Raw genomic sequence first — 26,047 nt, forward strand, 5'->3', positions numbered from 1 at the left:
AACTATGTAAACAGTTCCAGGAAAACACGCCAGGATTGAAACCACAGTGACGCAGAAAAAGCTAATGCTTGCTCATCGCTGGCTTCAGCACCCCATTTTCCCTGCTCATGCTAAGGTATTCTCTCTCAATTATTCTCCAACAGGACATTTTGGGTCCGACTTCCTTATTCTGCTCTTCAGTGACTGAACGGGGCCAGCGCTCCTGCCACCCACTCGCCCGGGGTGGTGGCTCTCAGCTCCCGGAGGACGTGGAACGGGGGAACACGACCATCCATTCTTTGTTGGCACAGGCTCCGAGGAAATGACCCACAGCACCCAACAATTGGTTTAATTTTATTTCAAAATTGTACAAAATGGCCATACGTGGCTCTAAAAAACTTTGTCTTCAGACACATGGAAATTCAGAAAGAACAATAAAACAGCTATCGTTCACAGTGCAGTGGAAAGGCTTTCTCTGAGGCAGCAGTTACAACTCTTCCTTCTTCTTCCCTAGTCTCTCGTGGTCTCCCTCCCGGAGGGTTCGGATAAAATTGGTAAATCCCAATTCCTGTGGGGAAGGGGCGCAAAGGAGGAAAAAAGGGAATTTTAACCCCTGATGCAGATGTCACTCTTCCCCTCACTGCCCTTCTATGAACCACCCCCTCCTTCCCCCCCTCCATGTACTCACTCCTCTGGGCAGAGAACCTGGCCAAACCAGCAGGGGCAGCTGGTGGTGCAGGGCGGGTCTGCTTGCCTACCCAGAAGCCCTGAGAAGCGGGCAAGGAAACTCTCCCCCCCCTGGGAGGGCCCCCCCCGTCCCCCCCGCCACAGGCTCTGGAGACAGGATTTCTATGACAAACCCCCTGAGACCCTCTTCCAGCCGGGCCAGACCCTTGCCTCTCAGCTCTGATGGGCCAGCTGAGCCTTGAGGCCCCCCTTTGCTGCCCCTCAGTGGCTGTGTCCCTGTCCATCAGCAGAGAGAGCATCGGGCAGATTTCTCTCCGCAACTCACCGTCCGATCGCTGTCGTATTTTTCTACAAACTTCCCGTAGTGGTAGTAGTGGAAAGTGGGGTAACCCTTGATGGCCTCCTGTTGACACAGGTCTTGGTTCTTCTCTTTGATGCAGTCAACAGCAGCACAGCAGATCTACAGGGGAGTGAGGGAGGGTCAGCTCAGGGGCCCCCAGTCCTGGCGCTGAGGCCTGGGCCCTTGAGCGCACACTGTGGCCCTTCCCCAACAGCGGGAGGTGCTGCGCCAGAGCATGCACAGCCGAAACTCCCCGGAGCCTGGCAGTGCCTGTTTTCTATTCCCCAGGCAGCTGGGTAAAGTATGAGGGCCCGGCGTGGAGTGCCCTCAGACCACCTTTTAAAATCAAAAGTACCACAGCCCGTCTGTATCTGCAGGTTTTGCACCTGTGGAGTCAACCAACTACAAATCAAAAATATATGAACAGCCCTGACCGGTTTGGCTCAGTGGACAGAGCATCGGCCTGCAGACTGAAGGGTCCCAGGTTTGATTCCGGCCAAGGGCATGTACCTTGATTGCGGGCACATCCCCAGTAGGGGGTGCGCAGGAGGCAGCTGATCAATGTTTCTCTCTCATCCATGTTTCTAACTATCTATCCCTCTCCCTCTGTAAAAAAAATCAATAAAATGTATTTTTAAAATATTTGAACAAAGAAAAATCCCAGAAAGTTTCAAAAAGCGCAACTTGAATTTGTCACGTGCTAAGCACTACACTGAACCCACTGGGATGAAGTGATGTGTAGGCACGCACTGCTGTAGCCTTTTTATGCCAACATAGGTCAGATGCAAATACTACGGGGTTTTATGTAGGGAAGTGAGCATCATCAGATTTTGGTATAAAAGCTACAGCAGGGTGTGGTTCTGGAACCAATCCCCCAAGGACATGGAGGGGCGGCTATATAATGACCACAAAGGAAACTCTGACTTGAAAGCAGCTGCAAACACCACAGGCTTACATGATATTTTCTGGGAGGCACTGTGGGATTCATTCATTTACCACATTCCTGAACATCTGTCTGGAAGGCAGTGTAGTTCCAAGGTTAAGAACAAGAGCTTTGAATTCCAGTTTCTCAAGTGCAAACCTTGGCTGGGCTGTCTATTAAGACTTGGGGAACATTACCACACCTCCTTATGTCTCAGTGCCCACCAGCACAGGGCCCTGGCACACAGTTAGTGGTCAGTGAATGCCACCTGTTGTTATGTTCACTCCTGCAGGCCCCAAACACAAGCTCTGTCCCTGCTAGAAGCTCAGTGTCTGTTCAGATAAAGGGAGTCAGACAGAGACAATCCCAAAGCTAGGCAGGGGGTGCGATGGAGGTGGTCCCGGGGGCCAAGAGAGCGCCGGGGACTGGAGCAGAGGCACCGTGCACGGCTGCCATCCGAGCCAGGCCTGGAGGAGGAGGCAACGAAGGCTGGTGCCAGCCAGGAGGACACAGACCGGAAACTAGGAAAGAGTTCAGCAGGACCAAAGCAAGCAGAGTTTTGGGTCAGAAAGAGGTCCCCAAAAGCCACAAGCTGGGTAGTGTTTCCTTATAATTTATTGTTCTTTCAAAACAAGAGACTCTAGGCAGACACACAGAACTTTGCCCCTGCTCAGGGTCACAAAGCAGGGCAGGTGGGGGGAGGGCCCCGTGACGGCAACACGAGAGACCAAAGCATCACAGAGCAGGGGAGGGCCGACTCTGAGGACAGGCGGCCTTGATCCAAGTCCCGCCATGTGTTCTAGAGGCCAGGTCCAGGCTGACCTTGACCAAGTTCAGTCAGTGACTGACAGCTGTTCTCACTGCCCAGAGACACATAATAAGTGAGATCATTTTATTTACTTTTATTTTATTTTTAAATATATTTTATTGATTTTTATTTTATTTTATTTATTTATTTTTTATGGAGAGGAAGAGAGAGGGATAGAGAGTTAGAAACATCGATGAGAGAGAATCATCGATCAGCTGCCTCTTGCACACCCACTACTGGGGATGTGCCCGCAACCAAGTTACATGCCCTTGACCGGAATCGAACTCGGGACCTTTCAGCCTGCAGGCTGACGCTCTATCCACTGAGCCAAACCGGTTTTGGCAATGAGATCGTTTTAGAGCCCAGTGCCTGCTCTGGAGGAGTTAAAAGAGGGCGATTTGAAGACACAATAGCCAGAAGGGCTGCTTTTGCCAGATGGCCAAGGAGGCCTTGGCAAGGAGGGAGCATCTGACCGGAGCCCTGAGTGAGGAGTGGGCCACCAGCTGCGTGATGAGCATCGGGATGGAGGCCAGCCCACACCGGGACCTGAGGAAACAATGGCCAGGGGGTCTCAGAACCGAGCCCATGAAGGAATCCAGACTGAACTATTTCCACAGCGCGAAGCGTTGAAGAACCACCGCTCACACGGTCCTTTGGCTGCTGGTCACTTACACTGGAACGGAGGCTCCCTTTCCAGGCGGGAGAGCCCAGCAGGCCCCGATAGTCACAGGGACTGAGCGAACGGGGAGGTACGGCCTGCCCTCTGGTCCCCAGGGTGCCATACCTGTCCCCCTCACCGGCCCTCACCCTGCTCTGCTACCTCCGTGGCTACACAGCGTTCTCTATGGCACAACTTGACAGCAGAGTTTGCAAACTCGCTGCACACAGTCCCTATCTGGCTCTCATTCCTGTTCTATTTGGCCCACAGAGAATTAAAAAAAAAAATAAAAAATCTGAATTAGCTGCCAACCTAGAAAAAGAGCCAAAAGATTTTTCTATCTAAGTTTGGCTCGCCAACTTCTCCTTAAAAGCCAGATTTGATGGCACTTGCCCTGCGTTCTCACAGGCATACGCCCGGCGGGAACTGAGGGGCGGCTGTCTCCTTCAGCTGGGTCCAACGTGCCATCCCTGGCCTCCACATGGAGCCCGATCCACTGGACCTGCAGCCACTGGACCGGCAGGCTGGCCCCGGCCGGCTCCCAAACCCAGCTCGCCCTCTCGAGCACTTTCAGAATTACTTAGAAACGTGAAGCAAATGCTCCTCTGCTGTCTCTGGGTCCTGTTTCTCAGTTCAGGGCAGGCAGGGAAGGGCCTGGCCCAGGGCAGACCCCACGCCAGGGCCGGGCAGCTGTCTGTGTCCAGCCCTCGGCCAGCGACCAGCGCTCCTCGATATGCTGTGAAAGTGTTTGATGAGCGTTGCTCTGGGCTGCTGCTCTCCCTGCATCCGCTGTAAATTATAAATTTAATTTGTATACATGCCCTGGAGCTGTGGGAAATGTAGTGCATGATTTTATAAATCTGCTGAATTAAAAATGTGTTCCTGTTGGAAATCACCGAAACGCACTGCCAGCCGCACACACAGAGGGCGACATCGGCTGCAAAGACTCCTCCACACTCCGTTTCCAGGGGAGACAAGGGCGGCCCCCGCGGAAGGAAGTGGCGTGGACTCTCGAAGGAAGTCAGCCTTTCTCCTCTCTCCCAACTTCACCTGCCCGCCTGCCCCTCCACGCCCACTCAGGATGTGCACAGAACCCACCCACAGCACCGAACATACACCTCTAACTTCCAGGTTTGTTCCCTGGCAGCTGGCTGTCAGTGCCCGCCCGTGTCCCCCGGCCCAGCCCTTGCCACTGTCACCTGCGAGTCCTGGCTGCAGAGAGCAAGAAGTAAGGCCAGCGATGGGCAGGGCTGAAGGACACATCCCCCTGGCAAGGTCTCTCCGGGGACAGCCTAGTTACCCTTGAGGTAACCTGCTCATTAATGGCTCTGCTCTGGTTCCTTCCCTGTCTGCTCTCCCTCCCTCTATCCCCTCCCCTGGCAGCTTCCTGAGACCACCTCCCCAATACTCCCCTGCAGTCAAGTCCCAGGCCCCCAGTGGCTTCTGGGAAAACTCTGACAATTCCTGTTTATTGGGTTCTGACTCTGCTTCTATCCAGCTGGGTAACTCTGGGCTAATCATTTAAACCCTCTAAGAGTTGATCTTTGAATGGGAAAGTAATAATGCCTAGTTGATGAAGCTACTGTGAGGATTACATGGCATACTCTTTTAAAGTATTAACAGGAGGCCCCGCTGGCATGGCTCAGTGGTTGAGTGTCAACCTATGAACCAGGAGGTCATGGTTCAATTCCTGGTTGGGGCACATGCCTGGGCTATGGGCTCAATGCCCAGTAGGGGGCATGCAGGAGGCGGCCAATCAATGATTCTCTGTCATCACTGATGTTTCTATCTCCCTCCCTCTCCCTTTTTGAAATCAATAAAAATACATTTTAAAAAAGAAAATAAAGCATTCATGGGAGAGGTACTCCCAAGAAATGTCAGATACGTTATGGTTCCTTCATTCAGTCAACAGTTACAGAGGTCCCAGGAGTAAAGACTGCAGGGAATTCAAGGACAAACGAGGTCCCGGTCCTCAGAGCTTTTCCTTCGGATGGGCAGACAGCTTTGTGAACATGGGATTGGGGGGACTATACACAACAGAGTTACAGCGGAGGAAGTTATGGCCAATCACAGAGGAAGGAACCCCTCCCGGGATGTCCTTCATTCCTGGCCCAGAGCTGCACTGCCAGCCCGGCTCCACCACCAGGCTGGGCACACCCTGATGTACAGGGAGACGAGCCCTGCCTTGCAGCCCAGTGGTCCCCTGACCTCTGCCTGTGTCCACCAACCTCGCACCTCGATCCCCGTCCTCCATGGCCCCTGCCATCATGCGGCCCATTCCAACACGAACAGTGTGCAGCCCTTTCTCCACTCAGCCTGCCCACAGCTAAAGTGCCCCCGTAAGCTCCTGGGAGGCGGTGGAGGCACCCCAGCTAAAATATGAGCGGCCTCGCATGGCTTTATTGACTCAGTAAAATAAATCTCTGCAGGAGCTAATATTGACTTTGGCTATGAAAATGGAAGTGAGCGACCAACTGCATATTGATTGGGGAAGGAACAGGGACCCGCTTCTGGGTGGAAAAAAATATAATTCCGGCTACGAGGTGGATGTCAGAAGACCCAGTTCTGGCTGCAATGACCCACCGGGCCTTCCACGGCTTCCCTCCGGGCCTTGGTGCCTCATGGGCAGAAGGAGAGAGCTGGCCAGACCTGTGGTCACCCAACGCCAGCCTGTGGCCCGCACAAGAGCCAGCTGTTGTGAATCACAGGTCCTGGAACCATCCCGGAGAGTCTGACTTGATGGCTCTCGGATGGCGCCCAGCCACGGGGCACCAGGAGTGTTTGTCCCCCAAGCCAGAGGGACAGAATGCTCCCCTGAGGTTACTGAGAGCCGCCTCCAGAGGCCCCAGGCCCAGAGCTGCCCGGCACACAGAGCTGGTAAGTGTGCCTCTGAAACGAGGGGATCTCCGGCTTGGAATAAAGGAAGCTGGAAGGAGAGACAGAGGGACTGACCCTAGAAAAAAAAAACCAGCAACATCACTGGCCCGCACTAAGACAACTAAGCTAAAGGTGTATCAGTGTTTCAGAGAAGGAGGGGTCACATGAAAACGGGGATCCTGTGCACCAGTAGAGAGAGGGGGAAGGGGAAGAGGAGGGCTGGCCTTTGGCTGCCGGCGGTGGGCAAAGCCAGCCTGGCCTTGTCACAGCCCTGCAGCCATGGAGATCCAAGCAGCCACCTGGAGGGAGGGCAGTAGGGGAGACCTCAAAACCCTCCCCCCGCCTCTCCTGTGTCCAGAGCACAGATTGTTCTCCAGGGAGCTAAAGCTTCTCCGTACTACCCAAAGCCCGGAGTGAGGGTGCCCTGCAGGGACAGGCCCCCCAGAGCAGGGGCAGCCACCCTGATTCAGGCACAGGCCCCAGTGCAGAAGCGGGCTAGGTGGTGCAGGCAAAGGGAGCTGGGAAACCCTTCCCGCCACGTCTGTCTCAATGCAGGCCAAGTGGCAAGAGAAGGAGAAAATGGTTCTGGTCCCATACCCCCTATGGGAGGGTGAGGTGTACCTTCAAAGGCATAGCCAGGACCTGTGGGTGACGACGGGACTCCCTGAGTCTTGGGCAGGGTCCTGGGGTGTGAGTCCCCAGTGTGCCCTCACTCTCCACACATGGGCCTGTGCTCCATCCTGGCTTCCTCTCACTTGCTGTCCCTCTAAGCTCTCCCCATCCTGTTACTGCCCCTCCTACAGGGCCGACTCAAGGTGATCCAGGAGAATATCATCTGTGTCCAGCCCAACCCCATTTGGTCTGAGGCTTCTACAAGGAAGATGAGGCCCCATGGTACAGATGCATGGCCTTGGGTTTGGGTGTGCGTGTAGGTGCTCTTCTGGGCCTGCCAGGGGACAGGTGCCTACGACTCTGTGCCAGGCTGGGAACGGTCTTTGTGTTCATCTAGACCAGCACTCCAACCTTACAGAGGAGGGAACTCACAACCCGGAGAGTGGATGGATGTCTCCCAGGTCACATAGGTGAGCAGCAGCTAAGCCGCCCCATCCTGAGTTCTGGGGCCTTCTCCTGGCCACACACCACCCTCACCAGGCGGCAGGTGGTAGCTTGCCCTGTCCTGGCTGCTGGAGCTGCTGGAGCTGCCAGGGGGCCCCGGGGGAGCTGCCTGGGGGCCCCCACTCCCCGAACACTAATCCAATCTGCAGGTCTGGCTTGTTAATTTTATGCTTCATCAGTCAGCCGCTGCAGGAGCCTTTCACAGGGAGGCTCCGTAGACACAGCCTGCTCTCCGCCCGGGCTGCCTGCCGCCGACTTTTGTTGAATTTTTTTATTTGTGTTTTTGATTATGTAAGTAATGCATGACTCCAGATCCTGCTATAAAAAGGTTCAAGCTCTAAAAAAAAAGAAACAGATAACCCCTCTTCTATCTCCTCCTCCAAAGAAGGGCAGCAACGGCCCAGTGTATCCCTTTTGGTTGATTTTGTAGCATAAGTTCAGCGGCTCTAGCCTGCCGTATGAAAAGAAAATGTCCTGGTTCCCAGGACCCCCAGGTCTCGGCAGATCCTATCTGGGAAGGGGACTGAACGGAAGGGAGGAAGGTGTGGGAGTTGGGGACAGGGCAGAGTTGGAGGCAGGACACGGATAAAGAGGAGGATCCTTACCTTTCGGTCATCTTTGAAGACGTCCGCGGTGGAGGTGAAGTATGGAATGACCTTCTTACAGTGCGGGCACCCTGTCGAGAGGGAGAGAGAGCGTTGCACACGAGGGGAAGGCTTCAGAGCCGGAGCCCTTCCCAGGACCCCAGAGAGACCTTTTGAGGAGCGACTCTCACTTAACAGACGGTGGGGGCTCCGCTGACTCCCACCACCGGAACACCCCACTGTCAGGGCCCATGCATCAACCGTGCCCCTCAAACCACCATCCTGTGTGTCTGCCGTTGGATGAGAGCTTTATCGGTGTCCCTGTGCAAGCGGCAGGCCCATGCCTGCCCAGGACCTCCCTTCCCACAGTTACCTTAGTGGTTCTCAACCTTTCGAATGCTGTGACCCTTTAATACAGTTCCTCATGTTGTGGTGATCCCCAACCATAAAACTATTTTTGTTCCTACTTCATAACTGTAATTTTGCTACTGTTAATGAATCGTCATGTAAATATCCAGTTTCCGATGGTCTTAAGCGACCCTGCTAGCAGGGTCGAGACCCACAGGTTGAGAACTGCTAGCAGGGTTGTCTAAGACAATCAGAAAACACAGATATTTACATGATAATTCATAACAGTAGCAAAATTACAGTTACGAAGTAGCAACGAAAATAATGTTATGGTTGGGGGTCACCACAACATGAGGAGCTGTATTAAAGGGTCGCGGCATTAGAAAGGCTGAGAACCACTGCCTCAGAGGGTGATAAGTGCTCAGGATTCTCTGAGCCTGTTACAAAGCCCCCTTCTCTTGCAAACCTCTCAATTTCACGATGAACACAAAGACCATCCCAGCCTGTGACAACGTTGTAGGGAAAGGCGGGGATGGGGGATGGGGGCACAGGAGTAACCACGCTGCCTGAGGCCCTGCAACTTATGCTTTGGGGCTCACTTCCACATTCTCAGTAACCACTACTCTCATCCCAGAATGAGCTGCCAAAGCAGCTCCTGGTCCTCAGGCCGTCCTTCTATGCTTCACTCTACAATCCATCTGAGCCTGGGATCCAGGAACGGGAAAGCCACGGTCAGGCTGAGAGGACAAGCTGCAGCAGGTCCCTGCCGCTTCTAGGTGCCTGGGTTCCTGACCCCAGGAAGAGGCCCATCAGCGTAGACAAGGACCTGCGACTCCAGCGCCCCCTGTATGGGACAGGGCGTGCCTGCAGCCCTCAGGCCCTGACAACAGCATCTCAGGCATGGACTGGCACCTGGGTAGGTCCCCTTCGTCCGTCCTCCTCTCCCAGTGCATCCAGGGCAGCTTCGTCCTCCTCTCCCAGTGCATCCAGGGCAGCTTCGGCGGAGGAGAGTCCGGGAAGCTGCAGGCACTCTTGCCCAGACTTGCTTTCTAAGCCCACCTCCTCTCTCCACCATTGTCCAGACATTGAACTCATGCCAAGAGAGTGAACTGCTTCCAGCGGAAGATTTCCCTGACGGTGGTAATTAATTCTCATCAAAACGCAGGTGGGAGAGGCGAAATGCCCTGGCTCCGGCCAACTTCCTGACAAACAGACTGCCAGGCCGGCCCTCCAGCCCTCCCTCGGCCTCGGGGAAGCCAAGGTGGGGAGCAGAATGGCTCTGCTCATCTGCTTTCCCTCTTTTGAAAAGAAGATAATAATGACTGGCATTTCAAAGGGTTTTGTGAAACCAAATGAAGCCTAAGCTACACTATATAGCCTGCAGTCAGCGCTTGAAGGGCTCCCAAAAGGGGCAAGACCACCCCTGCGGCCTGGATGGTGGACCGGCCAGCTGGCCCCGCACCGTGTGGTCCGTGATGGGGAGGGGGCTTAAAGGGATTTGCCATCCTCTGGCCCAGGAGTAGAGAGGAAAGCTAGGCTGGTTATGGGTTACATCAGAACTAAACGAGACGAAATGCCTAGTACAGCCTAACTCGTGGCAGATACCAATAGATGTTTTTTAAATGGCCTCCATGGCAAACACAGGAATACTTCCCTAAGGTGACTCAACAGAGGTCAGAATAGCTCCAATTCATGAAGATTTCAGATTATGAAGACATGACAGTATGGAGTTTTTTGTTTTAAAAAAATATATATTTTCTTGATTCTTTTACAGAGCGGAAGGGAGAGAGATAGAGAGCTAGAAACGTCGATGAGAGAGAAACATCAACCAGCTGCCTCCTGCACACCCCCTACTGGGGATGTGCCTGCAACCAAGGTACATGCCCTTGCCCGGAATTGAACCTGGGACCTTTCAGTCCGCAGACCGACGCTCTACCACTGAGCCAAACCAGCTTCGGCAATGACAGTATGGAGTTTTTAAAACATTTACAGAGCTTGATGTAGGTGCTGGTGGACAAGGCTTATCAAAGCTCACCCTAGGCCACCCAGCGGGCCCTCATGAGTGGCCTGGGTGCCCACTGACAGCATCAGGCTGGCCACGAATAAGCTACCCTCTTCCCCCTGAATCCGGTAGCACTAATTGTTCCTTTCTGACTTCCCTGCTTATGGAAAGTGCAAAGGTAACTGCAGGCCTAGTGCAAACTCCTATTTCCATCAATTTAAAGTCTCTAGGCCTCAGATTAATGGCCTCCTGTTGCATCTAATCTTTTCATTATCCAAGAGAAAGAGCACAGCGATTGAATGCCTGGGAGGGAGGCGGTTTTAGAAAGGGCATAAAGATGCTGTCAGGTGGGCCAGAGAGACACGATTTTTTTTAATCTGGATTCTCTTTAAAAAGGCACCACCGCTGCACAGCAGGAAACCAGAGGAGTCTCCCATAGAGAGGAGAGAGAAACAAAGACTGAGGGCAGAACAGAATTCCAATTCTGGAGACTCAGCCACACTGGCCTAAGAAGGGCAGTCACTGTGGCCAGACCAGTCAGAGCAAATGGGGCTTGGAACGGGGGAGAACAGGGAAACAGCAGGAGGAGGAGCTGTGTGGAAGCTGGGGAGGTGGGGGCAGTGAGCGGGGTGTGCAGGGAAGAGATGAGAAGGGATATGGAGGCCAGCTTTTGCTTTTCATATTATATCTACCTCTATCAGAAGGTGTTTGACCTTTATGTCGATTTAGTCTTTTATATAAATGAGTAAATACTAAAGACTATATCTATTATACACTGAGTGGCCAGGTTATTATGATCTCTGAATGCATGATAATCTGGCTACTCAGTGTATATACTAGATATTAAAAGGCTAATATGCAAATTGTTCCCTCTATCAGGAGTTCAACCAGCAGGCAGGCTGGCCAACCATCCACATCCCCTCCCCCACCACCACCCATGCATGAATTCATGCACCGGGCCTCTAATACACACACACACACACACACACACACACACACACTCTGAATGGCCAGATTATTATTTGTTCAGAGATCATAGATCATAATAATCTGGCTACTCAGGGTAAATAAGCATAAATTATTATTTATTGTTGTTATTATTATTGTTTATCCTCACCTGAGGATATTTTCCCATTGATTTTTAAAGAGAGTGGAAGGGAGGGGGAAAGACACAGAGAGAAACATTGATGTGAGAGAGACACATCGTTTGATTGCCTCCCAAACACCTCTAACCTGCAACCGAGGTACATACCTTTGACCAGGGAGTTGAACCCAGGACCCTTGAGTATAAGGGATGATGCTCTATCCATTGTGCAAAAATGGCTATTTTTATTATTAAAAACTAGAGGCCAGATGCCTGACGCAGTGGCTGCCTCGGCCCTCGAAGCCCTGGCTTCTTCTGGAAGGACATCTGGTCTAATTAGCATACTACACTTTTATTACTATAGATCGTTAAAGGCTTGTTTGTCTTTGGATAGTTCCCCTCCCCCAATATTGTTTAACCCCCTAACATGTCGTCGGATCCGGAGCAGAGTCCAGAGATTATAGGCACTGAGCCCTTTGCCATAAGTTGAGTCACTCAGTGTAAAGTTATCTCTTGCGAGGGCCGACTGTGAGGCCCTTGAGGCCAGGCAGGGACCACGCCTCCTTCCCTTGTGTTCTGGGTGCGGGACTTTGCTCAGCACACAGCTGGTATTTGAGGGGTGTCCTTAGCGCCCCAGCAGGGTAGGAGTCCCTGCCCCAGAGTCACAGGGTGAGAGGGGTGTTTCCAGGGGAAAGCATTTAGTCTGGTCTTTCTAAAGTCCACGCAGCGGCTGGTCAAGGATTCCAACTTCTACTCCCGGATGTCACTTTCTGCTGAGAAAGCCCTACTCTCTGAGCTGAATCTGAGACAGAAAAGGAGCATCAGGCTGCAGAACAGCTGTCACTAACAAGTCACCCACTGATGCCAAATCTGGTTTGACTCAGTAGATAGATAGTCGGCCTGTGGACTGAAAGGTCCTGGGTTTGATTCCAGTCAAGGGCATGTACCTTAGTTGCGGGCACACCCCAGTAGGGGGTGTGCAAGAGGCAGCTGATCGATGATTCTCTCTCATCAACGTTTCTAACTCTCTATCCCTCTCTCTTCCTCTCTCTAAAAAAAAAATCAATAAAATATATTAAAAAAAAAAACAAGTCACTCATGGAATCTCCCGGGACTCAGTCCTGTGCCCCCACTCTGCCTGGAAGGAAGACGCTAACCTCTGAATCCCCAGTCCTCCAGGCTCCCTCTGAGGACGGGCGAGGACAGAGAGAAGCTCTGTAAGGAATCCAGAGCACAGTCCCCTCCAGCGAGATGGGTGAGCCGCCTGAGGTTGGGGCCTGAGGCTGGGTCAGGAGGCAGCCCCTTCCAGACAGTGAGGGCTGAGGAGGGACTGCGGATGAGGGACACTTGACAAGTGGGGGCAGGAGGGGAGCAAACAGGAGGGCTGGCTGCCACCCAGCAGGGTTATGATCAGCTCAAGCTGCCTGGCTTCTGCAGAGCCCAGCTTTATTATCGCCCTCATGAAGCTGGGCATAACCTGGCAGAGAGAAGGGTGACAGGAAGTGGGACATTCAAGATCCTAGCCCAGTGGTTGGCAAACTCATTAGACAATAAAGCCAAATATCAACAATATGATTGAAATTTCTTTTGAGAGCCAAATTTTTTAAACTGAAACTATATAGATAGGTACATTGTTATTAACTTAATTAGGGTATGTGGTATTTTGTGGAAGAGCCACTCTCAAGAGGCCGAAGAGCCACATGTGGTTCGCGAGCTGCAGTTTGCCGACCACTGGCCTAGCCTTTTACCGATCAATTAATTTCCAAATGGGAATACACAAAACCTGAGGTGACCAACACCCATGTTAGCAGGTGTGTCACTTCCTCAGCTCAGCCTAAGCTTTGATTGAAAAGGAATCGCAGGATCTCAGGAGCTGAAGCGAATGTGTCTGCTTCACCACAGCTCCAAAGCCACCGGGAAGGTAACTCCAAATTCCTAGTTTGAAGGTGAAGTGAGTGTCTGGAGGGAGGGAGGGAGGGAGGAAGTGGCCGGTGGGAGGCGGCCAGCCTGGAAGGTCCGGGAACGTGAGGAGACTGCGTAATGACATGGCACATCCCTGCCGCAGACAGCGGCGGCGGCGGCGGCTTCAGGACTGATGTGAGGCAGGCTCCCCAGGGGGGAGAGGACCTGACAGAGCCGACCGACACAACGGGCCCTGGGTTTGAAGGGCAGCCTGGGGCGAAACCGGGAGCCTTGCTTACCACAGAGGTGAGCCCAGGGTCAACCTACGGGTGTCCAGGTCCCAGGGGCGTCTTCTGTCTGGCCCACCCCTCTCTCACCCCCCAGTGAGCACCCCGGCTACTTACAAGGGGCATAGAACATGACCAAGGTGTGTTTCTTCTTCTTCAGGGTCTCCCGGAAGTTGTCCCCCGTCAGGTGCAGCACGCTGGTCTGCTGCTCTTCCCAGGTGGGCTCTGGGGGTGGGGGGGCCTCGGGGCTGCGGGGAGCCGGGGTGGAGGGGACACATCCATCAGGAGAGGCTCAGGAACAGGCAAGTGCTTCCTCCCCCCCTCCCCCCCACCACACAGGGGAGCATGAGAAAACCCTTTGCATCTTTTCTAAAGTTTAATTTAAAACCTCTGTTTAAACATAAAAAAATCTGTACCATCACCAAAGATTCCCGATTCCCTCGGAAAAGCCTGAGAAGAAGCCACTCTGTGAAGGTGGAACAGCTGAGCCCCTTTCAGGGCGGGGCCGCCTCTCGGGTATGGACCCTGACTCCTGGCCGCGGGGACAGCAGCTCCTCCACACGGCTCCCCACACGCCCCGTGTTTCTCTGGGACCCTGAAGGCCGCCCACTACTTCCTGCTCCTGAGCCTTTGTTCTGGTGGAGAGAGCATGGGCCAAAGAGTGCAGCGGGTCTGGGTTCAAATCCAGATTACTTACCATCGGTGTGACCTTAGGTGACTTACTAACCTCCTCTGAGCTCCCATTTTCTCTTCTGTTAAATGAGTGCAATGATACCTAAATACTTCCTGGGATCCTTAGAGAGAGCGGAGAGTGCACAAAAGCACCTAGCCAGCCAAGCAGCTAACAGCTGTGAGGGCCCATGTGCTCTGATAAGGGACAGGCGCGCAGTGCGTGTTTATCATTTCTCATCCTCTTTCTGTCTACTGGTCCCCTTCCCCAGTCTCACAAGAATATAGACAGATCGCCAGGGTCTTTTAAAGCCTTCTCTACAGCCATGCTCCTCTCTCCCTTCGCTGAGAAGTGTCTCGGGGGGGTGGGGGGTGGGGTGGTCTGACACGGCCCCCTGCATTCTCTCCCCTGCACCCTGACACTCTATGGCCACTCTCAGCTTTCAGAAGCTCTCTCTCCTTTCCTGGTTCTATCTCTCATCCCTTGCCATTCCCCAAAATTCCCATTTTGCATAAGCTGGTATTTCTCAAAGCACTGAAGGTCCCACTCACACTTCTTGAATCAAAGATTCAAGGACAGCAGCCCCAGGATCGGCACTTTACATCAGCACTTCAACACCAGGTGATGCCGACATACAATCAAGCCTGAGGTTCGAGGTCCTAACCAAGGAACTCCAGTTAGATGCTGTTTTGCAGTTCTCATGTCACGTTGTGACTCTAAAGTCCTGGTTCTCACTTGGGCATCATAACACCAGGTACCAAGGACCTTGCAGAGGCTGGAATATGTCTTTTTATCTCGCCCTCAGCAGAAATGAGGAAATAGTCTTGAATATTTAAGCTGTGTGTGTGTGTGTGTGTGTGTGTGTGTGTGTGACACGTATTTGTTGGGGGAGGGGTGTAGATAGGAGAAAGGCTCCTCAGTTGTGTCCTAACAATTCCTGCCTCGAAAGCAAGGCCCGAGGCTTCCTCCATTTCCCAGGGCACCTGTGTGACAGCTCAGTCAGTCCCTCATGGGACAGGGACATGCTAAGAACTGCGTGTTCCAAAGCCCTGCGGTGAGTTGGAGGGCCGGTGGGCCTGTAACCGCCAGGCTCCTCAGGTTCTCTGGACTTGCAGACTGTTGTGGGGTGGACTGTGTCCCCCCAAATTCACACAGTGAAGTCCTAACCTCTAGTGCCCCGGGAGGTGACTGTATTTGGAGGCGGGTCTATAGAGGTAAATAATTAGGTTAAAATGAGGTCACGGGGTGGGCCCTACTCCAACCTTACTGGTGTCCTTTTAAGACAGAAGAGGACAGAGACACAGACCATGTGAGGACACAGGGAGAAGACGGCCAAGGAGAGAGACACCAGAAGAAACTAACCCTGGAGACATCTGGTCCTGAACTTCTGGTCTCCATAATGGTGAGAAAACAAACGACTTGCTCTCTGAAATCTTACTCTCAGCCCCAGGATGCCCCGGGCTGCACGGTGGACACCGAGGAGGCCCCGTGAGCCACCGGCGAACCTGGGTGCAAGGGGGTCCAGCTCTCGATTCAAAGAGCCGCGTGTTTCCTTCATCCATTCACGGGGGACGGAACAGAGTGCAGATGATGACGCCTGGGGCCACGACCTTGGGAAGGGGGGCCGGGGGCTCTAAAAGGAGAAGCACAAGGCTTCCTGCATCCAGAAAGGCTGCCAGCGGCCTCCTGGGTGAGGACCCGGGGTGAGCACAACAGACGTGGCTTTAGGCTTGGGGAAGTCAAACTGGTCTTGGCTCCGTGGCCCTGAGCCAAAGGCAGTAGCTGCTAAGGCTTAATTCTCCTCCTCAAGGCTGTCTCCGGTGGCCGGCAGCCAGGAGTCAAGATGGACTATCGAGACCATCAAACTTACTTTCGAATCCACTCAATAAAATTCTTCTTCGTCCTGAGCGCGGGCACTGCGTATTTCTCTCCGTTCTTAAAGTACTTCAGTGTGGGGAACTCGGCGATGTGGAATCTTTCTGCCAGGGCCTTGTTCACAGTGGCATCGACAGCTGCAAGGACACCAGAGCTCTGGGACGGGGGAGAGGCCAACCATGCACGACAGCCTCAGACACGGTGCTGGCAGAGCAGAGGGGCCCAGACGGCGGCCCCCAGCTCCCTGCCCCCGGGCCTGCCGGGACCTCACTGTGGGGTGGCTGGCCCCTGGGAATTCCCATGTATCCCAGGGAATGACCAAACACAGGCATGCTCATCATTTCTCAATATGGGCTGAGATGAAGCTTTTCGATCTGCCCACCAAGCAGGCTGGGGAGACAGACTGTGGCTGTTCCCAACAGCCAGTCTCCCAGAGAAAATTGGGGGGGGGGGACCCCGGGGCTTCTCCTCAAGGCCATGGCCTGACAGAGGCTACCTGGACGAGCTTGGAAATGTGACCCCAAGCCTCTCTGCACCCCGCCTTCCCCGGGAGGGCCCCACCCATCTGACTCGGAAAGGCGGAAGTACCACAGCGCTCCAGGGGCCGGGAGAGCTGCTAGCAGAGCTGGCAGGGGAAAGCCATTGCAATGATTCATGTCACGGACGCTTCAGACAAGAATGTGGCGGGGAGGGGAGGGGAAGGATGCTTACGTCCGCTTCTCCGTGGAGGACTTCCGCCGCACTCTCAAACTCTGGCTTCATTTTCTTACAGTGTCCACACCCTGTAAGGGGGGAACAATCGAGAGAAACCATTCCCATGGCAGGGAGGCTCCGGTGATGTCCCCCGCCGCCGCCCCCTCTGCGGGACGGCTCGGCCCCGCGCCCAGGGCGCCGGGGAGGAGAGAAGAACGAGGACAAAGAGATCGTGCCAAACCCACTGGGGAAGACTCAGCCCCAACGAACCACCTATTTCTCTTCTATTCACAAAATGCTTCCCATCCACATATTTCTAGGGCGTTGAATTCTGGACTGCCTTATTGTCTTCGGGTATTTTAGGAGCAGCCAGGGCCTCTTTGTAAAACCTACCAAATCAGATTAAAAAAAATCCCCCTGGTTAAACCTTTCCCATGGCAGGCACATTAAAATCCAAAATCCGGGCCACAAGCCCACACCATCTGGCCCCTCCAATCTCAACCCCCTCCTGTGCTCCGCTCGGCGGCCGTGGCCCCCTTTCTGTCCTCCCACCGAGCTCACTTCACCTCAGGGCTCGTCACGCGCGTGCGGGGAACACGGCCTTCCCCCAGGTCTCCGAGTGCCTCACTCCTTTATTGCAGTCACGCTTCAGTGCGCATTTCCCGTCTACAGAGAAATTCCCTGGACACATAACCCAAAAAGGCCTCACTCCATCATAATCTCTTCCAATGCCCTATTTATTTTCTCAACTGGACTCAAAGCAGCTGGAGTAACTGCCTTATTTGTTCCCTGTCCGTCCCCCCTGACCGGACAGGCCTACCTGTCTGTCCAGCTCACCACCACATGCCTGCTATTAAGGACGGTGTTCCACACACTTTGTGAATGAATTAACCTCATGGCTAGCTTGTTCAGGTCTGCACCTGTGGTAACAGGATTTCACTGGACTAAATTCTTTTGGGGGCAAGTCCTGCCTTGTGTGCCCAAATAGTTGCTGGTTTTACTAACCTCCTCGACTTAGTATAACTGGCCACCAAGGCAGTTTACTGCGCAGGTACCTCCGCTCCTCAGCACCATTGATAACATCCCCTGCTCTTACCACGTCTAAAAAGCATCTCCGGAAATCTCCAACACCCAGGGATGTTGTTCTACAGTGTCCCATAATATTTTGCACTATATTATGTTAGTGCAAAATATAGATAACATGCACTTAAATGTTTTCTTACAGAAATACTTACATACCTGCCCACATAAACCCTAGCATTGACTTTTGCTTCTAGCATTCATTCCCTCTGCTCCCTGAACAAAACACTGAGGCTAAGCAATAAACTTCCGTAGACAGTTTATGAAGAGGAGACTGGCCAGGCCCCGAGGAGGAGAAAGGGCTGGCTGGCACCTGCCTGTTCTGGAAAGCCACGCTGTGGGTCATGGGTGGTGTTGGCCTGGACCCCAGTGCCAGCTTCCTGGGCCTGGCCTTCAGGGCATCCTGGCGGCAGGAGAGGCCAAGGGGGGCGGGGGGGGGGGGGGCTACACTCCGGCCCGCTGCGCTTTAGTGTCCTGATTGTGATTTGATAGGCCATTAAGTTTTATCACCAAACTCCTTGTTGGGTTTTTATCATCTGTGTAAGTGCACTTACGCTGATTTTCACGGCCTGGCACCAAGGCTACGCATCAGCTCCTCAATCATACTCTTCTCTGACTGTGGGAGCCTTGGCCTCACATCAAGACCAAGCCTTCAGACGCCTCTGGCCTCCATTCCCTTCAATTACACTTAGGATTTTATCATCATGGAGCCTTTCCTGGATTAATTTGGGAAGCGCCCTGGGACCTGAGATTCTAGAGGAGCCTGGATGTTCCTATTCCCATTCCTGCTACCTATGTGAGCAGAAACATGGATGTCTTAACACCGTGAATGTTGTTCCCTCCTCCCCTTCGCCCCCTGCAGCCAGACACCTGAGAGCTTTTTCCAGGCTTCCAGCTGTATACACACCAAAAAGTCGTATACACTGACTTTTGCACACTCACAGACACTCCGGGGCAGCCCCCACATGGATGGATGCTTCCATCCGTCACAGAGCCCTCTTCCTGTGCAAAGGAAGACTTAGGTTTTTCCCCCTCCTTTATGTTAGTGCAAAATATAGATAACATGCGCTTAAATATTTTTTTCCAGGCCTCTATCCTAAGGAAATAATCTGACATGTGGACAAATATTTATGGCGAAAATGCTCCGTGCAGCATGATTTACAATGGGGAAATACGGTAAACAACTCCAACCTTCAACCTAATGCCGCTGGGTAAGTAATTTATGGTGCTATTATACAATGGAATAGTATGTGACCTCAAAAGCATGTACAAAACAGCATTTTTAAATAACATTAAGAAAATACATATAAGATAATGTTAAGAAAAAAAGATATGCACAGGAAAAGGGACTTAAAGAGGTAAAATGAAATCCCTTCTTTCCACCTGGCCCAACAAGCAAATGAAAAATCCAGATGAATTAAAGAACAAAATATAAAAGCGAAAATATTGTAACAGAATACAATGCACTATATTTTGTATCTTAGGGGTAGATTTCCCAGGCAACCCAGGAATCGCAGGGCCGGATGGGAAAGGGCAGGCTTACGGGAGGCTCCATGTGGAGGCTGTGGCCCCTGGGGCTGCCAGGGTTTGTAACCTTGGCCTCCCTTTTTTGGCTGTGTGGTCTCTGGCGAGCTCCTCAACCTTTCGGTGCCTCCCCTTCCTAACCGGTAAAATGGGTTACTCTTGACACAGTCTCAGGTTTTGTTATGAAGGTGAAATGAGTTACTATGTGGAAAGTGCTTAGGACAATGCCTGGTTCATATAGTAAGCGCTCAAAAAAAAAAAAAATTTCTCGCTATTATTTAACTACTAAAAACAGAGAGCTTTTTGTACAACGAAAGGCACGCCCTAAAGAACGTTAAAGCAAGCAACAGACTAACAGAGAACACCTGTTACATGGGTAACAAATAAAGATTAATATCCATAACCACAGAGTTCTAGGTCAAAAAGAAAAACAAACCAACTACCCCGTAGAAAAATAGGCAAAGGGTATGAACAGGTGGCTCACAGGAGAGATAAGGAAAGCTGATAATCACAAGAAAAGATGCCCAATGTCCCTGGAGTCCAGGGAGCTGTGGGTAAGTGGCCCTTTGGCCCAGGCTGGCAGGGCTGGAAAAAACTGACAGCACCCAGGCTGGCAAAGACACAGGCTCTGTCACACACCGTCAGGTGCCTGACACCTTTCTGGAGGGCGAGGTGGCAGGATCTAACAAAGCTCAGGCACACGTACCCCATGGCTCAGCAATGTTACAAATTTCAAGAATCAGTCATAAATATTTAGTCATATTCCCAAATACATATGTTTACACTTGTTCATGGCCATGTTTGAACAGTGCAAGACTGGAGACAACCGTCTACCATCAGGGGAATAGTTTGCAATTTACGGCATCTCCAAGTTGTAAAACGCTATTCAGTGGTTACATGGATTGAGATAGATTTATATGCCAACATCTACGGTTACATGAAAACATCTTCGAGACCTACTGGTGAGTGAAAAAAAACAAAACAAACAAAAAAAACCCAAAAAGCAAGTCACAGAAAAATGGACAGGGAATGATCCTATTTACATTAAAAATAAGACCTGCTTTTTAGGTAGAAGCACAGAAGAAGGATAGAGCAACTGTTCACAGCACTCAGCCCCGGAAGGAAGACAGGGTGGGGAGCACCATGTTCGTATGTATCCCGTAAACCCTGCACTGCCAATAATGCAAATTCCATTAATATTATGCTTAAACCGTTTGTGCAATTAAAAAAATGAAAGTGACTGCACGAAGGATTTTATGGCATGATAGTTATACAAAACCCTACACGTGCCAGAGAAGTCAATTTAACTGTATGTAAATCTAATAAATAAAAGTTAAAACTAAAAGAAGAAGCCAGAGAGAATGATGCCAAAAAGAGAAATGCAGTTTCCTCTGAATCATGGGATTACAGGTGTTTTTTAATTTTTTTTTTTTTACCTTAATCATTTATATTTCTCTATGCTTCTTAGATTTTCTACGAAGATCACGTATTACTTTGAGAATAAGATTGAAATGAAAAAACAAAGTCTGGATTCGGACAGGGACCTGCTGTCCAATGGACTGCCAGCTCCCGGAGGGCAGGCCGGGCGGGCACAGCACACACCTGCTGGTGGTGGGTTGTGACAATGAGAACATCTCACGGGGGCTGTTGCCAAGGAAAGGGGGAGGACCAGGGCAGAGCTGCTGGCTGGCCCCCAGGGTTCTGGGGAGGGGGCGGCAAAGGGGGTGTCTCTGGTTCCCCAGCAGCTTCTTTCTCGGATTTCCTGCCTGCCCTTCAGCACCCACAAAGGAGACAAGCCACTCCCCAGCGACACCCTCCCTGGGAACTCTCACTTTGTCCGTTTTACCATCCCTACACATGGGACCCTCATTCAGGCCGTGTTCTTACAGCATGGAACCCTTCCCCGGCCTAAGGCAGGGCTGGAGTTCCAGGGAGAGGGAGGAGCAGGTGGAGGTTATTGCGGTAAAACAGATGGGGACAAGAACAGATGAGTGACAGCATATAATCTGAATTCTCCCTCTGGAAGCTGCAGAAAGGAATGACAGGCGCCCAGGAGGGCAGTTAATGTCCTGCTGCCACGCCCCCTCCACACACCTGTCCTCTGCGGGATGGGAGAGCTGGGCCTGGGGCTGCAGTCTCCACTGAGATGGATGACAGAGGAGGAAGTGCTGAGCAGTGGAGAGGCCTCCCAAGACTGGGGACCAGGCTCAGGCCTCCTGGTGCACAGGCCCCTCTCGGAGCCCACTGCCCACTCAGACTATCCTCCCTGGAGGCCTGGCTGCAGGGTTCACGGGGAAAACCCACGTTCAGTTTCAGTTTCCCTGCTCCCCCCGTGACCTGGGCAGGACTGGAGCGAACTGTGGAGGGCCCGGCACTGTGGCCCAGCCTGTGCTCCTTCGCTGAGTGACAACTCAGATGTCAGATACGAGGCTGCAGAAGAATCTGTGGGGTTTCCACCACGGCAGCTGGGGGAGAGCAGAAGGCAGGCGAGGAGGTGAGGGAGAGGCTGAGGGGGAGTAAGGGACAGGAGATCTAGGAGGTTGAAGAAACAGGGGCCAGTGGAATGTTTGATCATTACAACAGCCATGACCGTGCCTGTCCTGCCAAGAACTCAGGAGGGCAGCTCGGCGGGCACACACGGGCTCCAGGCAGAGAAGCGGTGACTTGCCCTGGATCCACAGGTGCGGGGAGCACCCGCCTGGGGAAGGCACAGGTCAGGAGGAAGAGGAAGACCTGTCTCAAAGCTGGAGCAGGAAGGAATAAACTGGGGTACTCACTCTCCATAGAAACAGCCCAGCAGAGAGAGTCCATGCACGGCTCTTCCTGAAGTTCCTGTCAGGAGCAATGTCCATTTTCTTCCTGTACTTTCCTACGCTAACCCTTGGTGACACATGCATGCACTCTTTTTTAATTAGCAAAAAAAACGCCGTAAAAATTAATACAGCTTTTTGGTTTCAGCCCCATTATTTTAGTCCGTTGGGATCCTTTAAAATCTTGGTGCAAAAAAGGATGTGCAAACTCTCCCCCCTATAAGCCTATCCCAAGAAACAAACCAAGGACAATCCTTTTAGACACTAAGGTCTTCTGTGTCGGCAGAGCCTACCTTGTTTCTCCAAAATGGCCTGTTTCTAAGCCCTCCCCTCTCTGGCCTGGGGTTGACACCTGCCATGTTGTGATTTCCAGAATTCACCTTTTCTACACCTGGGACAGCACTGCCAATCTCTGGCCTCCTGGCATTTGTTCTTTTCTCTGGGTTCCTCAGACACCCCAAAACAGATCCCTGATCACTGGAGCAGCTGGCATGATACACAGCGAGGCCACTGGGAGCTCTTTGCTCCAGTTCACCTCCTGGGCTCCGTGTTCTCTCTACACCTCACGTACTCCATCTCAACCCAGACTGCAGGCTGTGCAGAGAGATTATCTGATGCAGAGCCACTCCCATCTGATGTTTCGTTAAGAAGCTTTACCTCCTGTTTTAGCCCTGAGCCCTCTCACGCTGCCAGCCCCTCTACTCTGCCCCGCCTGGGTCTCTCCCCACCCCCCATGCGCACACACCAGAGTCAGGCACTGACAGACACCTCATCGGGGAATGCAGGGTCCCCAACTGTCAGACAGCCACCAAGAGAGGCCTCTGACAGCTCCATTTGCTCAGTTTGAAATCACAGCCCCTCAGCAGCATATTAGTTGTAATGTTCATTAGTAATGACGAATGGGGAAAACAAAAGCTGCCATCTGGTTTCCGGTTCTCACTCTCTGATATCTAATTTAGCTCCAGAACAACTTCATTTGTTCCTTTTCTCATTCATTAAGCCCCTACTCTATTCTGTGCCCGTGGGTGACTTGGGGCAGGGGCAGGGGCAGGGGCAATGAGTGACTTCCTTTTGGTTCAGGGAGGGAAGAGAATGCATAACAAGGGGGAGGGGCAGGGAGGGGCCCTACAGTCAGGCTCCTGGCCCCAAGACCCTATAAGCATCAGCTACTACAATGAATCCCTATCACAACCTATGACTCAAAACACAAAAGTCAAAACAGATCTAGTTTGCAACCAGGGTTGTTAAAAAGAAAGTGCTTCTAATGGATCTGGTACATATTTTTGGATAATTTTCAGGACTCATGAAAGGGACACCTACTCTTCACGCTGTGATCATAAACCACAAACCAGCGTCCAAACCTGACGCAGATCAGAAATTCCCAGGGGACTGAAAGCAGCCAGCTTGCTTCTGGCTTTCCTGCAGGGAGAGGGATGTAGGCAGGAGGGTTTCAGCTCTGGCCTCCAACTAGCAGGCGTCCTCAAACTTTTTAAAGTGGGGGCCAGATCACGGTCCCTCAGAGAGCTGGAGGGCCGGACTATATGAACTACTAATTCCTACTGTAACACCTCGGCTGCGCTCACTGCCCAAAAAACCTGGTGGGCCGGATCAGACTCCTCTGCGGGCCGCATGTGGCCCGCGGGCAGTAGTTTGAAGACGCCTGAACTACAGGAACACGCTGTAGTAGGGTGACCTGCTCCTAAGGCCCTTAATCAAGAGACTTTTTGAAACACAGTTTTTTTGGGTGGTGGTGTGTTTTTTTTTTTGCACGTGTCATTTTTTTTTTTTTTTTTTTTTTTAGAAATCAAGAAGGAAAAGGGCCAAAGGGAATACTTTTCCTTTAGATTCTCTTAAAAATTTGACACATAAGAAAAAGGAGCCAAAATGGGTTTGGCTCAGTGGTAGAGCGTCGATCTGCGGACTGAAAGGTCCCGGGTTCGATTCTGGTCAAGGGCATGTACCTTGGTTGCGGGCACATCCCAGTAGGGGGTGTGCAAGAGGCAGCTGGTCGATGTTTCTCTCTCATCGACGTTTCTAGCTCTCTATCTCTCTCCCTTCCTCTCTGTAAAAAATCAATAAAAATATATTAAAAAAAAAAGAAAGAAAGAAAAAAGGAGTCGGGGACATCCCCAGTAGTAACCCATGTATGAAAAATTCCCACATAACCACACCCATGCAACGCTTCAGGGGGAGGGGAGGGCAGATCAGGGGTCAGCAGTGCGGGACTAACAGAGCGGGGAACGACGTGTCCCTTCTTTGTGCGTCAGTCTCCACATCTGTAAAATGGGGTGAGCATTACCCACGCCGTGAATAAGACAGAAAGAGATGACCCTGCAGGAAGCCACTTTATCCCACAGAATGAAGCGCACTCTTATCCTGAGGATCCCTATAATGAAGACGAAAATCACTTATTGTCACCGAATATGGGCCTGACAATTGTGACACTGATTGGCAGGTATTGTTTTGCTTCATTTTCCTCATTCCCTTCTTCGCTATCACTGGGCCAAAGAACTGGCGAGAAGCTAGAAAAGAAGAGCACCCACCACCTACTTATACACCCTGGGTCCTAGGGTGCCAACGACCGACCTTCTTCACCCACCGGGATGGGCCGCCCTCCCCCAGGACTGCTCCCAGGAGCTCCGTGCCCCAGGCCGTCACCCCCTGCTCTCACCCATCCTCGCTCCTTTTCCAAGAGCAGCCTTCTCCCTCTCGGCAATGAATTACAGCCAACCTCCATGCTTCATGGGAACGGGGGAGGGCACTGGCCTAGGGAAATCCCGAGCTATAGGCCTTCCGGCCATATTGCAAACACGTTTTACAACTTCGTTTGCTCATCTCCTCGTTTGCTAAGCCCTTACTCTAGTCTAGGGGTGTCGAACTCAATCAGAGAAGGGGCCAAAATCTAAAATCCAGCCTAAATCGCGGGGCGAATGGTTTACTGAACAGTCATAAACTGTCATTGTGATGGAAACGCAGCGGAGTGCAGTGATGACAGCGCGGTGCGGGCCACATTGCAAGGCCTGGCGGGACGGATTTGGCCCGCGGGCCTTGTGTTTGGCACATGTGCTCTAGTCTATGCTCAGGAGTGACTTGGGTCAGGGGCAGGGGCAATGTCCTCCCTTGATCTACGGTGGCTGCCTCAGGCTGTGACCGGCCCAGGGAAGCAGAAGGAAGGCATTCTAGATGCTGGGGGGTGGGGGACGAGGGGAGTTCTGAGGCTCCAGCCCTGGCCTCGCTGTGCCCTCCCAGTTGCTGGGCAACAAACAGCCGCCCTCTTGGGGCCTTGGTTTCCCCACCTGTAAGAGGAGGGGTGATTACTGTTCTAGGCAATATCTAATGGCCCTTCCCGTCCTAATTCCTCCAATTCTGGGAAATCCTCTTGCATTTCCTGAGTCACGCGGACTTGGAGGAAGTGGCTCAGGTCTGCCGGGTGGAGCTGAGGGGCACGTTGCAGCCTGACTGGGACTTGGGGGATGCAGGGCGGGCTGCGTGCCCCGTGGAGGCAGGGACCTCGCCTGGCACCAGAGAACCCCTGGCACCGAGGAGGCATCGGACAAGCGGGCGCTCAGTGGCTTCGCATCCCGGAGCAGCGCCTCCTATGCTGAGGGGGCGGGGGGGGGAGGTGGTGGGGAGGAGCCAGGCTCCACTCACATGGGGCGTGGAACATGACGAGGACAGAGGAGTGCTCCTTCAGAAACTGGTCAAAGTCTTCATCGGTCAGGTGATAAACGGAGCCGCCCTCATCTGCCCAGGGAGTCTCGGGGACCTGGGGCTGTGGCGGCTGCGGACTGGAAGACCAAA

At 52.5% G+C, this 26,047-nt stretch overlaps 1 protein-coding gene across 1 annotated transcript in view; it reads right to left on the reverse strand.

The window, feature by feature from the left end:
* Positions 1-317: 317 nt before the first annotated feature.
* PDIA5 (protein disulfide isomerase family A member 5) overlaps positions 318-26,047 on the reverse strand; it is an 89,262-nt gene continuing 63,532 nt past the window's right edge. The window contains exons 11-17 of the mRNA XM_036445629.2: positions 25,898-26,034; positions 16,851-16,921; positions 16,135-16,295; positions 13,712-13,842; positions 7,993-8,063; positions 992-1,126; positions 318-547 (exon numbers count right to left, since the gene is read on the reverse strand). Of these exons, the coding sequence (XP_036301522.1) occupies positions 467-547; positions 992-1,126; positions 7,993-8,063; positions 13,712-13,842; positions 16,135-16,295; positions 16,851-16,921; positions 25,898-26,034 (787 nt within the window). The 3' untranslated portion in view covers positions 318-466. The remainder of the gene's footprint in view (positions 548-991; positions 1,127-7,992; positions 8,064-13,711; positions 13,843-16,134; positions 16,296-16,850; positions 16,922-25,897; positions 26,035-26,047) is intronic.

The sequence above is a fragment of the Pipistrellus kuhlii genome, unplaced genomic scaffold, assembly GCF_014108245.1.
Source record: "Pipistrellus kuhlii isolate mPipKuh1 unplaced genomic scaffold, mPipKuh1.p scaffold_m20_p_2, whole genome shotgun sequence".
NCBI lineage: Eukaryota > Metazoa > Chordata > Mammalia > Chiroptera > Vespertilionidae > Pipistrellus > Pipistrellus kuhlii.